Source organism: Perna viridis, chromosome 3 (genome assembly GCF_037379345.1).
Source record: "Perna viridis isolate PV_CMFRI_1.1 ecotype Kerala chromosome 3, ASM3737934v1, whole genome shotgun sequence".
In the NCBI taxonomy this organism is placed as follows: domain Eukaryota; kingdom Metazoa; phylum Mollusca; class Bivalvia; order Mytilida; family Mytilidae; genus Perna; species Perna viridis.
The window spans coordinates 20,317,303-20,334,440 of NC_142447.1; the positions used below are offsets into that span (position 1 = coordinate 20,317,303).

General features: G+C 31.4%; 1 protein-coding gene across 23 annotated transcripts in view; it reads left to right on the forward strand.

Moving 5' to 3' along the window:
* LOC148621378 (uncharacterized) overlaps positions 1-17,138 on the forward strand; it is a 63,618-nt gene that overhangs the window by 11,618 nt on the left and 34,862 nt on the right. For 22 of the 23 annotated variants that reach the window (XM_088575638.1, XM_088575647.1, XM_088575648.1 and 19 more), the window contains exons 2-8: positions 3,393-3,410; positions 7,294-7,377; positions 8,408-8,521; positions 11,528-11,584; positions 13,946-14,233; positions 15,161-15,204; positions 16,633-16,782. In XM_088575638.1, coding sequence (XP_088431764.1) covers positions 3,393-3,410; positions 7,294-7,377; positions 8,408-8,521; positions 11,528-11,584; positions 13,946-14,233; positions 15,161-15,204; positions 16,633-16,782 — 755 coding nt within the window. The remainder of the gene's footprint in view (positions 1-3,392; positions 3,411-7,293; positions 7,378-8,407; positions 8,522-11,527; positions 11,585-13,945; positions 14,234-15,160; positions 15,205-16,632; positions 16,783-17,138) is intronic. The other variant, XM_088575639.1, reaches the window with a different exon arrangement.

The following is a 17,138-nucleotide window of genomic DNA, read 5'->3' on the forward strand; positions in this document are numbered from 1 at the left end:
GGTTGTTTTTTCCTGACTTTAAAAGTTTTTATCAGTTTGGTACTTAATTTATGGACTATCAAACTTACAGTTTACCAAGTCTATCCAAGCTGAACTGGGTCCCTTAATTTGATAAGGACCATGAATTTTGTTCAGTACAGATATTTGCTTGGCTTACACATGTTTAAACTGCATTGGAATTGATGTAATATGGCTGGTTGGGACAGTTCTTACTCTCGAAATTCTATGTATTGGTTGCTAGCAAATTCTTGCTTTTTCAATGATTAAGTGTATAATGGTGATACCATAGAAACAATTCATACACATTTTGTTGAGTTCATTCATTCAGTTTTTTAATTTTTGTTGATAACTCAAGCTTTATGAAGGTAGGGCTCCTTATTGATAGCAGGGTGTCGTAGGCTTCCAATTCGAATTAAAGCATATAACTTCAAAATGGTAAGTTTTATACTTATCTACCAAGCATTGGAATTGTAGGAGATGGACTGCTGTATTACCCTGAACAGTTTGTCAAGGTCTGATTACACATACATGTATTTTTGCTTATCTGTATGTTTTCTTTGAGGTACATGTACACAATGTAGTAGTGAACATTTGACTGTACATGTATATTCACCAGGGTGATTTCAAAGGGTCTGTTCTAAATTCATGATATAGCTGGGGAATTAATGACAGACTGCATTCAGTCTATTTGTAAAATGAACACAACCTTCCTAAACATTAAACATACAGATTAGTATGATGAAGGCCATTTTAAACTTGAAATATGTAGAACATGATGGTCTGTTTTAATCCACTTGAGTTTAAAAGATGCAACGTAATAACATTTTTTTCTGAATGCAACACCTACAAAGATAAACTTGTTGCTGACAGACCATGAATTATAAATTATTATAAAAACAAACTTAACACAAAAAGGACTCTGCTCATTCATGCAACAAGAGGCCAAGAATTATAATACGTAGTCATTATCATAACAAGCTGAACACAAGCAGGGTTCAGGTTCAACCCACTCATACATGTACATGTCATCCATAATCAAGTAAACATGTTTGAAATAATTCTAAATCTCCAATATTGAGATTTCTATTTCCATTAATCTTTGAATAGCAGTATGTTAGTAAACATGAGTTTAGGGGCATAAATTAGGGCATGACTCTGAGGTCCGGGAACCCCCAATTTATATTGCAGGACCGATGAAATTTCATTAATGTCTAGGTCCTGGAACTACTTTTCTTTACATTAACTCTTTCATGTTCTTCTTGTGGACCTTTCATAGTCCAGGACCTTTCACTCTTGATAGTTAATTTAAATCTCTGATGACTTAAGTTAAATGCAGTAAGTTCTACTTTCTTCTCTATATTTCTCATCCTTACTGAGTGCCAGTTTAAATCTATTTATTGATTTTTATCATGGTTACAAGTGTATATTTATCTTGCCTTCCAATATACTTGTATAGTATGCATTATTGGGAATTTAAACAAATTACTTTCCTTTATTACAGATAGCCTGCATTACATTAATGCACGAATACATGTATCAAAATTACATTTATCTTCAATAGACATCTGAATAATTCAGGCTATATATAAGTATATTTACTGCATTTAAAAAGGTTATAGATTTATTAAAGTTTGTTAATTGAATTTTCTTGGTTGTATTGATTGTGTAATGAATTGAGGACAAATCTCACTATGAAAGTTCATTATTAATGGATTGAAAGTCTTTTAAGTAGGAACGTTTTTTTCACACAAGTATCGAAGGGAGACATTGAAAACCAGCATTTTATTGAGGCTTGTGAATATACATGTCTTTTGTACTTGACTGAAAGTTTTACTGCTGTTTATAAATCCATCTCTTTAAAAATGTCTACTGCCAGTTAAACTTGGGAATGTTTCAAAGCAATAAAGTGAGATTAAGTGTAGAAATTTAGCATTACAGTTTTTACTTTATTTTCAACTGTGTTTTTGAACATTCACCAACTTCCTGTTTTCCTCATTGGCAGCTTAAACAAACTTATTGATGTGATATATTTGTATATTGTTTACCCTGTATAGACATATATCTTAACCTGGAATTAATCATGTGGTTATTCTATTCCTTTGAGCTTTTATATTTTTGGGACATTTTGGTCAGTCTGTCTGTCCCAAACATCATTGTTATTACCCAATAGGTTCTTTGATACTTCATGCAGTATTTGATGACTGTATTAGGATGTGCATATTGTCAGGAATTTAGGTTTCAGCAGGTTTAGAAAATATGTAGCTACCTTGACATATACATTCTTTTACTTGCTGTTTGACAAAGCCTTGTCTGTAATCGCCGTTATTACTATTGAAATTTCATCTGTATGGAGATTATGCTGTTCAACATGATGTTGACAATTTTACAATTCGGCCATAATCATTTGCTTGATTTTCAAGATACTTGATCAACACAAATCTTGTTTTTTTCTAGTGTTATGTAGAAAATTTTAACATCCAATGTTAGGGTCTTTTAAAGGTCAATTCAAATTATTCCTTTGTACCTAATCAATTTGTCTAAATTAAGCACACATTAAATACCATTTAACAAAATTATTACTATCAAACCTTCATCTTGGACTTGTGAACAACTTTGGTCAAAAGATCAATTATTTTTCTCCCTGCATGATGTCCTTTTAATGAAGACGGTATAACAAAAGCAGGAGGATCAGTTTGTAAGGAAATTTAAAGTGTTAAATTAGTGTATTTAACCATTACATTCATTCATCATTTTAAATTTCTATTGGGATTGAATGTAACTTCTGTTTTTTGTACTATTATAATTTATCTTGCAGCTATAGGCTTTCTACTTACAGGGTGTCAAGTAAACCTTTTTCTGTTTTTTTTTTGTTTTTTTTTTAATTAGTAGCATGATGCTATCTCCGGCCTGTTCACTTTGTCATTTTGAACATTATCTAAAGCTGAGAAACCATGTTCAGGGTTCTTTTTAAATAGTCATGTTGAAATGTTTTTTCATTTTTATTTTCTTTATATGTTTCATATTTATCTATATGAATTTGATGACAGTCAGAATTAATCTCTCTGGGGAAATCTCATGATTTGACAACATCCATGTACATAAAATGTGAGCAATGTAAAATAAAATAAGATTATTGATACTGTGTAAGTCCTTCTGTTATAGCTTTCCATATATTTCTTATTTTTGTTAGATGTATTGGACTTTTAAAACACTGCAAAAAATCATTTGCAAAAATGTCATAGATGAATATGACATGTATGAAGGAATTTATTTTTTGTTTTGTTTTTTGTTTTTTTTTTTCAATTATGAATTATCTTTCTTATCATCTTTGCTATTCCTTGATTAGTGTGCACTCGCATTGATCTCAATCATTTACTTCTAATATTTTACAGATGGAAGCTAACACAAAGGTGATTTATTTTTTTGCTAGGTTTATTTAGTGCAGCTGTGTGGTTCGTGTCACTACTGTATAGTCATACCTTGGTAATAACAATTAAATCATGTAATTATCATTTCCACTTTCCTGGTTTCCAAGTTATTTGAACAGTTCAGTGTGATATTTTGGAATGAAGTCTTTCAAGCCAAAATAAGCAGCTAAATTTATATTGAAAGACTGTGTCCAAAAGATCACACTAATGTTTACTGGAAAGAAAGTATAAAATGCACATTGGTTTGATGTCAGGGAAAGGAAATTTTTGGAACCATTAAATCACAGAAGCTTACCTTCATGTAGATTTGTATTGAAAGTGGTGTCAGTTCAATTCAAATTACTATCGGTATATAATTTGTTTGGTGCCAGTTCAAAGGTTTTGTTGACTTTTTGTTGGTAGGGTACCCCATGAACAATAAAACAATGATGCAATCATTGTATTTTAATTAATTTATTCCTCATTGATAACTCAGCCAGCCTCAGGCTTTAGATTTTCTTTGCAAAATGGACTAAGCCAATTTCTTCTGTGTAATTGTGAAAATTTTAGGTAGCTTTTTTTTTGTAAGGACTACTACTCTTAGCATCCCCTAATTATCGACAGAACTTAAGTTTGTTAGTAAGGGACATTTTTATTATTTTGATATAAAAAAAATTTTTGTAGAAGTGAAATAAGATGATTTTGTGACATAGTGATGTTGCAGGAGTTACTGCCCTTTACAAATCAAAACTTGTAACAGTTTTTTTTCTAGCTTGCAAAATTCATTTAGACTTAACTGTTACTGTAGTAATGTCTGAAGATTTCATATGTAGATGCTTCCTATAAAATATTACTGTTTGAATTGGCCATTTTTCTAAGTGATTAGACATATTTCACATTAAAAACCTAAAATACCTGATTGTGAAATTAAGTTGTTAAAGTACATTTATAAATTTTATCATAGAATTCCCTCCATGAAAAAGGACCAAGTACAGGTATCCACAAACCCAGATGTCCTAGTTAGTGCCATGCCTATTGTATTTGTTCAGTCCTTAACTTTCAAAAAAAAAACTTTGAATTGTGATTTCTAATCAAATATTTTTACTTATCTAACAAGTCATGAATAAATGCCTTTTTGCCAATATCTTATAATGAAAAAGGTATTAAGATCCAAAGGGTATTCCCCTTTCTGGGACAAGGAAGTTGGGTTCGTTCTTCTTGAAAAAAAATGTACTCAGCTGGATTTAATGAGATCTAAAAAAAACCTTCGATTTTGATCGTAACATAATTTTGATATACTGCCAGATTGGTGACAAAAAAGATTTACTTGTGTCATAATACTTCAGCTATAACGGTACTTTCCTTTATGATTTTTTTCTGTTTTTTTTCATTGTCAATGATTGTATTGATATTGTGTAAATATCTGTAACTTAAGACTCCTTTTAATTTGATGTTGTGAAAATTACATACAGTTAGGTACACTGTATTTGTGTTTGTCTTCTACTTTTACCATGCAACTGCACTTATTCCTATGGGGTATCAAATTTACCATTAAACATTTAAGAGGATGTCTATGCAAAAACTGGCAGTGAGTGACAATTGCTAGATTTTGTTTCCAAAACTTTTTTACCTTGATCACCAATGATGAAAGCAAAGCAAGAATAAATCATTCATGATTTGGTTGATTTTAGTTGGAGGTTTAAGTGTGGTTTTGCTCAAAAGTAAATTTTAATACAGGAAACTATTGTCACATAAGAATATAGCATATGTAGACCAAAAAAAAACATTGTTTGTTCAATGGGTTTTCTACGGTAACACCATAAATTTTCTTACCATAGGCAGTGTCTGAATTTTATATGGACTGGTACTTAAGATGACAAACATTACTGAGAACAGTAATAGATGCACTAGAAATGTTTAAATTGATTTCGTAAATCTTGCACTAGTCTAAAGCATATACTGGTGGTTTAATAGAATATCATGATAATTTAATTTATAAAAGGTTCATAAGTACAATGGCACTTATATGGAGATAAGCCTTAATACATGTACATATTATTATTAATTTGGGTGTCTGTCTAATAAAAATGGTAAATCTGAATGTTTTATTAAACCATGAAGCCTTCAAGGGTGACAATTTAACATGAGCACAGTATGTGTATACATATTATGCAAATATGTTAGAAAGATGTATTCACATCAAGGCTAGAACCAAGGAAATATATGTACCTCTGTGTAAATGTTTTTGATATCAAGGACATTCTGACTACCCCTCTTGAAGTGTCAAGTTGTAGGGAAGATGGTCCTGTGTGAATTGATACAATGTTATGATGCATATGATCTCATCTTCCACAATTTTTGTAAAGAAATAATAGTTCATATCACCATGGAAATTAGGCATCATTAACTATGGTTACAAAAACATTAATAGCATCACAGGAGATATGTGTAATATTGCTTAACATTATATTAATGACAGTTGATGACAGACTGAAGATAAAGCTATTCCTCAAAATAGGTAGACATTTTGCATGTAAAATGCAGTATGTTTTTCAGAAAAGAAATACTGTTTTCATTAGAGAAATTCATCAACTTTTGAATCTTTCAAGTACACTTAACTCGTGTCTGACAACCTAGATCCAGAGATTTGTGTACCTATCAACCATCTACACTGGAGGACATCTTGAAGTTTTCAAAAATTTCAACTTATTTTTCTTTAAAATTTGAAGTTGTAACCTGAAGTAAATGTTTTGCAGTACTGATAAAATTTGTTTGATACTTAGAAAAGATAATATACACTTAAAATAAGTTCAGGTACTTTGCATGAAGACATAAAAATTTGTCTTCCTTTAAGTACTTTAAATGGCAAAGGCTTTAGTAATAGACAAACAGAAATTGCACACACAGACAGACAGACCTCAATGAACTTTTTGCAACCTGGACTACATTTCCTGGTTGTACTTTATAACAAACAAATAAATGTCACAAAAATATGAAGAAATTAAAAAAAAATTTAAAAGAATTGTTTGGTATAAATCATCAGTTAGGTTAATCATAATGTCTCAAGTTTCCTTATTACATTTTTTAATCATTTAAAAGTGAATTGCTGTCAAATATATGTCAAATCAATAATGTCGTATTGATTATATTGAATTTATATATTATTAAAGTTATATAACTTTGAGGTTCAAGGATTACATTCTTGGTAGACTGATAAAAAAATATGACACACTGTATTTTAACTGGAAAATCTAGTTTTTACTGGTGAGCTATTTTTAATTATGTATTGAACTGTCTTTTCCAAAAAACAAGTGTTTTATGACAAATAAAAAAAAAAATAAAGGAACTTGAAAATTAATAGATTGATAACCTGTAGGAAAAGGGATAGCGAGGGAGGGAACCCATAATTAGGGAGATTTAATTATAGTTTTACAGATGTTGAATTCAGAGGGGAAATTATGTGACATTTACCCCTTCTTGAAATAGGAAAAAAAGATTCAGAGGGAATAGTTACCATTCATATATCAGGGAAATTTGGATTTAGAGGGAAGACCTGGTAATCCATGGGGAAAAAAATGTTAATTTTTTTGCATAAATTTCTTCTTCTTTTTATTTAGAATTTAAGCCAATTGTAGTTATTCATCACTCCAGTTCATACATCAATGTCCTTTGAATGTAGATGTACATATCTTGTTTTACTAGTATTTTGATACATGTATTTGAATAAATCTTTGGCAATGTTGATAGGAAGAATGTATTTTTGATTAAAGTAGATGTACCTGTTTCAGAAATTATGTTTAATAACGATTGTAGGAACATCATTTGCATGCACAACCAATGATAATTAATAGCTCATAATAAATTAAAGATTTTTTCCTTTTTTCAGCAAACATCATACCGTCGATTATGGATGGTGATGAAGAGAAACATTATATACATTTTCAGGGATAGACCATTTATACCAGAAAATGTAAGTATTTTCAGAAGTACATTTTAACTCACCTTTCCATTATCGCTACAAAAAATTAAAACCTCCTGATATTTTTAATGGCCTCAAAATGAGGAATTGTAGGTGTTCTGTCCATAATGCATGTTTACTGCAGTTGAGAATTTCCTCATTGAAGGCAAAAATTTAGAAATTGCTGTGGGTTTACCAGTTCCATATCTGTTTGATTATCTGGTTTCACTCTCCCATTTTAAAATTTTAAATTTGCTATTTAAATTTTCTATTTAAATTTGCTTTAACTTCAAATCAAGAATCTTTTTAAAGTTGTTATAACCAGCAAAGTTTCTCCTTGTTATTCTAATTTGTATTGTATTCATGAAAACCTTGTTTAGAAATATAAGAAATACTGATTAACAGGAACAGTCAAAGATTTCAAGTTTGTAAGACATTAACTTGTGGAGCTAAATGGACAGTTTTTGATTTTTTTATACCCCTTCTCTTAAGGATAGGAGTTATACTGTTATTACCCTTTTCTGTGTTTCCCTGTGTTTATGTTTCTGTGTTCCTGCATGTCCGTGTTTCCATAATACTTTTTTCTGTCACAGCAACATTCAATAGCAACCTCCTGTTTACTGTTGACTTAGTTTATTTTTGACATATTTTGAAAGTTGAAATTTTCGTCACATTTTTCTCGGCAACAGGTCACCACAGCAGCTTGATATTTTAACACTTTTTCTCCTTTATATATGCCACATGGTAAGGAATATTTTCAGTAAAAATATGACAACAATTTATTGTCACATTTTTCTCAGCAACCAACTCATCACAGTGGCTTAATTTTTTAACACATTATTTTGCTAGTTTGATTCATTTTCGTAAAAATTGACAACAACTTCCTGTTTATCCAGGTTTTTGGGGAGGATCTAATCTGTAAAAGGTCTTAATTATTCAATTTTATTGGTGAAAAATCCCTGTTACTAACTGCAAGTCTCCTTCCTCCCACTCTGAATCAATAAATGCTTTTAAAACTTGCTTTTTTTCTTTCACATTTTAGCATGAGGGAACTTTAACTGTTGATGGAAATACAAAATTTGAAGTACAGAAAGAGAAACCTAGTAACTACAAGTTTGTATTATCTACTGGGAACAGGAGAGTAAACATATTCAAGGTAAGATCATTTCGAAATAATTGTATAACAAGAATTGATATGGTGAATATGTCAAAGAGAAAACCAACCCTACGGAATGAAAACTGTTCCCTCAAGGCAACCCAAGAGTCTTCTGACAATGAACGACAAGGAAACCCTCATATCACAGGGCAGGCTATAGCTGGCTCCAAAGTAACATTATACACAGGTACAGCGAAATAAATGCCTGTGGTATATTTGAAGATTTTGAGGCATCAGTAATGGATTAATGTGAAAGATCTTTAAATACAATGCAGTTATCTCCCTTCCCTGTGAAACTGTCAAATATATCTGAAAATAATTCAAACTAAAGATTATGTTTTGGAAGGTGTTAAATTTTTGAGACAGTCAATTTTATTATCCAATTCATCCTGAAATGTAGGATAGTATCCAATGAATTTCTCATGTTTTCAAGAATGTTACATTGTAATTTAGTGGTTCAATGCTTACCAGCTTACTTTAAATTTTTTGTTGTTTTATAAGAAAAAAATGTGAAGCAAATAGTTCTGAATCTTGAACATAATGATGGTTCTTATATATCACCTATTTGTGTGTAGATTTAATGGCCATTTGCTACCAGTTACTGGTTATATATGCTGACATGTGGCCAGTATACTCAATATGCAACTGTCATATCCATGATTGACGCCAGTAATTTTTCAAGTACATGTACAACACAGTTTCCTCCAAATTTTATTGAATTCTGTATAGTAACCTTCCAATTATTTATAAAACAGGATTCATTTCTTACATTTTTTCCAAGAATACTCAACTTACATTAGAAATGGAAACTGATGCTATTTTGGTTAAAAACATTTTATGTAAATCAATACTGTATTGTTTTTTAAACTTAGTTAAAGTATATCTTCACACATAATAACACCTACTTGTTTTGTGAATTTTGTTGTGTAGGAGGGAATTATATTAATGTCATATTTAATTTTTGAAGTATGCATTTAAATGCCATGCAAATGAGCATTAAGAATAATTAATTTCTGGAGAATCAACACGCATATAGTTAAAGCTGCATTAGCTGACATTTTTGTAAATTTTTGTTTCTGTTGAAATATACCCCAACTTCCACAAATAAAATGCATTAAATACATGAAATAGGTGTCTATATATTTATTGTCTTGCAAGACAAAAAATTGACGTAGATAAATTAGTAATGATTAGGCAAGAGCTTTTGATCTTATTTGATTGAAAAAAAAACGTTGTTTTCACAATATTCCGTATTTATTTTATTTATTTTATTGCTTCAATTGAATTACTACCAACTTATTTCATTGAATCAGCAAAATTCAGTAGAATCAGAACTGAACACATTTGGCAGGTAATGCAGCTTTAATCTAACAATAGAAAGCATTAAATTGTAAGATCAACAAAATGGTGGAAGATTCAAAATGATGTGTTTTTTTTCTGGAGAGTTCTCTCCCAAGACTTTAGTCTCCTTTCTTAATTGTTTTCCTATTAAAGACCAAATCTTTTTTAAACTTTAACATCAGGTCATGTTTTTCAAGTTTTCAACACACAATTGCTATTCATCATCACAGGCCTTTGTCTTAGAAAAAAATGACCCCTATAACCTACTATTGTAAGGTATATGGGTAGATTTATTTCAGAGACAAGTGCCTGTGTTCATCATTATGAAAGATGTTTTCTTTGACACGTTCACTGTATAAATTTATACAACATGTGATAGAAACATGGCTTAAATATAGTGAAACCTGCCTATATTAAACTCCTTGTAAACTGAAACAGTGTTTAGTTTAGACAGCTGGTTGGGTTACCAAAGTTCAAAATACATTATAATTGGTATCAAGGGACTTTAAAAATTGTGTGGTTTACACAGGATTATTCAGGGTTCTGTTTAAACAGTTTTTAATGTATTACCATGTATGGTAACCACCTCAGTAGCCTTGTGGTAGCATGCATGCCATGTGTGCTGGAGATTTTTGGTTTGATCCTTGGCTGAAAGAGTAATCAAGGGAACCAAGGTTATAGTGGTAATCAAAAGAATTGTAATCCAGGGACAAAGACCAGACATGGAAAACAGACATACACAACAAAGAACATAAAGTAACTAAAATCATACATACAAAGTAACAAAAGCAAATGAGCAACTCAGACCATTGAAAACTTGGAGCATGGACCAGGTGCACCGGTAGGGTAACACTAAATACTTTAAAAAATAGTAGTCCCAGTTTCTCTGGTAGGCACATGAAACACAAAGGATTCAGTGATAACTGGTTGGGCGGTGAAAATATTGTGTCAGAGCTGGATGACATGCCTACCTGTGGGATGTAACATTTTGCTCCTGTGAGCTAGGCCAATAGAATATAACACAGTGTATTGAACTAGTACAAAGCAGGGTCTGTATGATTGATCCAATGTTCTTGTCAAAGAACATGAAATATCTGCCAAAGAATGTAAAAACCACATGTATTCAATCAATCAATCACATTTAGATAGTTTATAGGAATAAAATGATTCCTGTTATAAGATATAATGTCTCTTTAAATCTGTTCCAATACACTTATAACTTGTGTAAAATGAACACCTGTTTTAACTGATCACATTCTTCAATGTGATCTTGTTTCCTGTTACCAGCAAGAAAAAATTAGAGAAGGCAGGCAGGGAAATTATTTTATTTTTCAAAAACATTTTACATTGAGTTAATGGGGAAACAGTGTAGACTTTAATAATGCTCGAGTCAAAATGGTCGTAAAATGTTTAGGATATGCACAAAAAACAAAGGTCAGTATGGTAGCTGGAAACAGATATATTATTTTTTCTTAGTAAAGTGCTCAGAACTTGTTCATGCTAGTACCTATTATACATTATTTGTCAGAATAAGAAGAAAAGATGCAGATATACATTCTTCGTGGTACTGTTTAATTTTAGCTTTGGATATAATGCTTATATACATACATATGTAATATATTGCCCTGTTTTATCACATTTTAATCTTATATTTTATCATTGTAGAGCGATAAAAAATCTGAACGAGATCTATGGAGAGGTTACATTGTTGGAGTTTCAAAGGTATGATCCAATTTATTGGAAAAAAGAAAAAATAGAATTAAGCTATATATATGACATCTTTATGGCATGAATATATAAATCAACCTTAGTAAAACCTTCTTATAGAATAAGGCCATTGCTACTAAATTATATTATAAAAGTGTTATCTTTTATCCCAGTACATGATATGCATACATGTAGTGAAAGAAAAATAGATCAAGGTCTTGTTACAAGCTTTTATATCTACTCACTTGTTGAATACAATGATTCTCATTGACCATTCTTTTATCCATCACACTTAGGAGTTCAGATCATGTTTGAAAAAAATGCTCAATAAAATTTTTTTTTATAGTTTTTTTTATATAATCAAGGATGATCTGGACTATTAAATATATGTAATTATATTTTATTGCAAATTGCAAATAAAGAGAAGAAATTATGCTTAACAAATGTTTGGAAGCATGATTATCAATAATCACTGGGTCATCTTTTTGACCAGTCCATAATACAAAATTCAGACACTGGCTAAGGTAAAGTGATTCATGGTATAGACAAATCCACTGAACAAAAACTGCTTTTTAGGATTTCGTATGCTATATTTTTATGTGACAATAATCTTTTAGTATTTAGATCTGGACTTTTGAGAAAATTACAACTTAATCTCCAACTAAAAATCAACCAAATCAAACCAAATCAAGAATGATAACTCTTGCAAAGTGTTAATTTCATGTACAATCTATATAAATTTTATCTCAAAAGCACAACACCCAAATGAAAAACCAGGACTGGTTATGTGATCTATAGTGGTTTCTGAACAAGAAATAAAACTGAATTTGATGGGTTTTTGACATGCATGAATCCTGTCAGATTTTTATATAGTCTAGTACTCAACATTTGTACATGATTACCCCTTTATTCCTAAAATTCTTCCGGAAAAAAAAATAATGTTTTGAATCTGACACTTGTGTGAATAATCGTTTTAAAGTACTTTATTCATTGTCATCATCATGAATTAAATTTCACCTTAACTTAGAAATGTGATCATGTTGCAGTAACTAAGAAACTCGTAACATTTAGTAAGTACATTTCCATGATCTCTGTACCTATATGCACATTTGAATAGGTGGGAATGATTTATTTTTTTTATGAATATGAGGTTGTATTCAGATTTACACATTTGCTCTTGACATAAAACTGTGTCTGTTTTCAAAGTGCATACCTGATTGATTTTTGCTTTGTATCAGAAAACAATAATAGGTATAGTGCTGTATCCTTGTTCATCCATTAATATATCACACCTTTTCACAACTCAGAATAAGTCAACCAAGTAGACCATGATTAAAACCAGGAACAGGATTTTCATAATCTGGAGACGAAGACTACACCAAGAAGACTTTCTATGATATAAATAGCAGTGATTTACTGAATGTTCCAATTGTAAAAAAAAATTCAATATTTCAGTGACTGTTAAATTCTGTAATTTCACTCTCACGTTTTCTCCTGCAAATTGTCACAACACGAATATCAATCCGCTGTTCACAAAATTTGAAGTTTATGTTGAAAATAGCAATGAATAATGGAGGAATTCTATATCATAAATAAGATAATCAATTGATTATCGTGAATGACAAAAATATGATCACTCTTGCCAAGAGCGCAGTAAGATTTAAGTAGTATCCTTGTAGGAATCATGCAAAATCTGAAAAATGTGATACATCCCAAAAAAGGCTACATATTTTTATTTTTGTAAATGAGTTGTTTTATGGGTCTATATTATGAAATGTGTAGTTATTCATTCCAATCTGTCTGCTCTTAGAAGATAATCAACATTGAAAATCCAATAGATTCTATTGTATTTGACTGTCATTTACAGAGTTATCTCCCTTAATTTAAAAATATACAGTGCATTTTACACAAGTTAGATCTCCGAAGAGCATGTGTTATATGAGAAATTGAATGTTAATTTCTGTTTTCTATGGCAATTCAAACAAAATACCAAAAATAAAATTGTATAGGCTTTTTACCCATGAATCACATTTTGCATGATTCTTAGCCGGAATGCTACTTAACTCATGCACGGAACAAGTTCACACTTATTAAATCTAGGCGTTCTTTGGCACTAATGTTCATATTTTGATTATGAAACACCATAAACAGCACAAATTAATCATAAGAATACGCATGAAAACTTCAGAATAATTGAGTAACCTGGACTCCACTAAAATCTGGGAATATGGACCAGGTGCACAGGTAATTTAAGTACCATATACCATGTAAATCAACGTTCTAGTAATTATTATATGCTCAGAACTATTAAAAAACAGATTGCTGTTTTCTTATTAGAATAATTCTTAATTTGTGTACTGATACATCCTTTTGCAGCAAAAAGTCCCAGATGACCTTGATCTACCAAGGGACATAATCAACAAAATCAAACAAGATGTTGGTAACTATCATTTGGAAATGGGGAATGAATCTCAAGACAGGTCTAGTTACCATAGCAACCAATCATTCACAGGAAGTGGTGACAGGCAGTCAATATCCACAGGTAGACAGGAAAAAAAAAGACAAAGTATGTTGTCTAATGACAGTGGAGTTATTAGTCAGCGATCTCCTTCCAGTGGTAGCGGATCAATGACAATAGATGGCCGTGGTGGTGGTCCGTTTATGGTAATTTTCTTACTCTATAAAACTTTTTTTGTTAGTGCTCTATTTTCTGTAATTATATGAGGAGTTAGAATATGAAACGAAATTACCAGCTTGACAGTTTGATTGTTTTTACAGCCAATACAATAGTTAACTTTAGGGAATAGAGTTGGCCTTCCCTTGATTGAATGACCATTACACAATAACATAGACTTAGATTCAAATACCTGTGGAATAATTGAAAATTCAATATTGTTAGATATTTAGTTAACTAACTAACTGCTGGAGACATTTCACCAGGTAGTCATCATTAAAACAAGGGAAGACCAATTCTTTTTTACATGAAGGTAACTATTTTACTTGCTGTAACACATAGTCATATTTAATCTTAAATTATTATTCTGTATAATTATTTTCAAGGACATTCAGTGTCAATAAAAGTTAATTACTAATGAAACTAGAGCATTTAAGATTGATATATTATTTGAGGTATTCCAAGTCTGTTTTTATATGCCACTTTTTTAATTTAGACAACATTGGTAGATGTTCATTAGGCCAAAATAAAAAATATCTTAGATTCTCATCCCATACTAACCCAATTTTGTCACCCTCCCCAAAAAATTTTAGTAAGATTTTTTTCACAATTTAGGTCAATTTCTTTCAAATTTTTTACTTAAATTGGTAAAATTTTAAAAATAAATGCACCTGCCTGCCCCATATTTTGAAAAATGTTGAATGAGAATCTAAGAATTTTTTTTGATGTCCTTAATAGGCTTTCATAATTTTTCATTTAATTTAGAAAACATTGTAATGTTTTGCATACTATTGCTAGGATCATTATCCAAGAGACAGAAATAATTGTTATTACAATGAATTAACTTGAACATTCAAAGACTAATGTGTATATGTTAATTACATGTTTATCACATGTTTATCACAATACTTTTACAGCGACATAAATTTTCCAATAATCCTGATGACTCAGTTGTTCCAAGGTAAGTCAAATTAAAAGGCTGATATGATAACTCATTTCATTAACAGAATTATTAAATTATTTTAATCTCATATATTGCGTGTACATGCATAACAGGTTGAGAAATATAACCAGTTTCATTAGATTAAATTCTGTTGTTGTCACAACATGTCTAAGCTTCTTTTATACAAATTCTTTCAGCCAGTCTAAAGTAAGAATGAATGATTGATTGATTGATTGTTGGGGTTTAACGTCTGAGCAGCATTATTTCAGCTATATTCAGACAATGAACATGAAATGGATGATAAAATGAACATGAAATGATGATGAAATGAAAAAAAGGGATGGGACACAAGGATAGTAGGGTTGACAAATTTTTATTGCCACTAGAAAAAGGGAGGGATGGGTAAGGCCGGGCAATTTAGCCTCCTTTGGCGGTGCTCAAAGGTTCCTACTCCTATCAAATACCACAGCAGGGTTCTTTAACATGCGAGGAACGTGATATCCTTCCCAACACGGTGCACCATATTGGATTGCGGTCAGGTTTTCTGTATTATAGCCTGACAACCCCAGCATGTAACACACCAGGGGTACCCCATTCCACCACCTGGGGCACACATCCCAGTTGCTCTGTGGGCAGAGCACCTAGCCCCGGCCTAGGTTTCTGAGCACTATTTAGTCACCTTTTACGACAGGTTTAGTGCTGCTGCAGGCTTATTCTTTTAACACTCGGACCTGCACCGGGCCAGTAAGAATGAGGCAGTGGGTGAAACATGGTATGAAAAAAACCACCATTTTGAAAGTTTAATTGGCTGTTTGCACCATTCAGAATCAAGGAAAATATAACAAGATTTCCCATATCGTTTTAGATAATTGAGTCATAAATTCATTTGAAATGCACTGAAAATGAACATTTCAAGTACAGATAACTATGTCAAAATCTCATTTTTCTAACTGTCGAATAATTTTTGAGATGCAGGGATCGAAAAATGGCCTTTTTGAATAGAGAAAACATTCTTGAGTGAAATAGTATTGCCAGGTCAGTGGGTTTGTGACATTTTTCCCATTTTGTCTGATTTTTACAAAAAAAACTGCTATTCACTGTTTTAATTATGACACTGCTGTGAATGTTACGGTCAAATCCTTCGGTGGGTTTCAACTAAACTTGATGTATTCAGAGCTTTTCCAGAAAATGCAAATGTCGCCATTAGGATGGCTCCGTTTTATTTGCATTGGTAGTGGTTCAGTTTTATTTGCATTGGTAGTGGGGCAAAGGCATAAAATCTCTCTGAGCCCAATGTATTTCAAAAAATTATGTTTATATGGGTGGTTAAATGTAAATAAAAGTGCCTTCCTATGGCTTGTAGGGTGGGGAATAGCATTCCCTGTAGCAACCCTGTCCATTATGAACAGTGTCAGTACATTTTTGTGCTTGATGCTTTGATTGTAGCTGGTTCTTTGATGCCTGTACTAGAGAGAAAGCAGAAAGTTACTTGGCCATTGCTGCTGAGAAAAACTATGGTGATACACTGATGAGGGAGAGCACCAAATTCAAACAGGATGGCAGTTATGTTATAAGTAAAAGAAATGTCAAGCACGGGTAAGAATTTAAGAGGTATAGATCTTTTAGGTTTTGCCCATTTTACCTGCTACTGTTTTGTATGTAAATGTGACAGTAACTATTTTCAATTGGATAAAAAGGCTTTATTTAAGTAGGACTCTAGCTAAGGATCATGCAAAATGTGACTCATGGGTCATAAGCCTACATATTTTTATTTTTGATATTTTGTTTGAAATGTCATTGTAAACAGAAATTAACATGTGGTTTTTCATATAACCCGTGCTCTTAGGAGATCAAAATTATATAGAATGCACTGTAGATTTCAAAATTAAGGGAGATAACTCTGTAAATGACACTCAAATACAATAGAATCTACTGTATTTTCAATGTGCCCT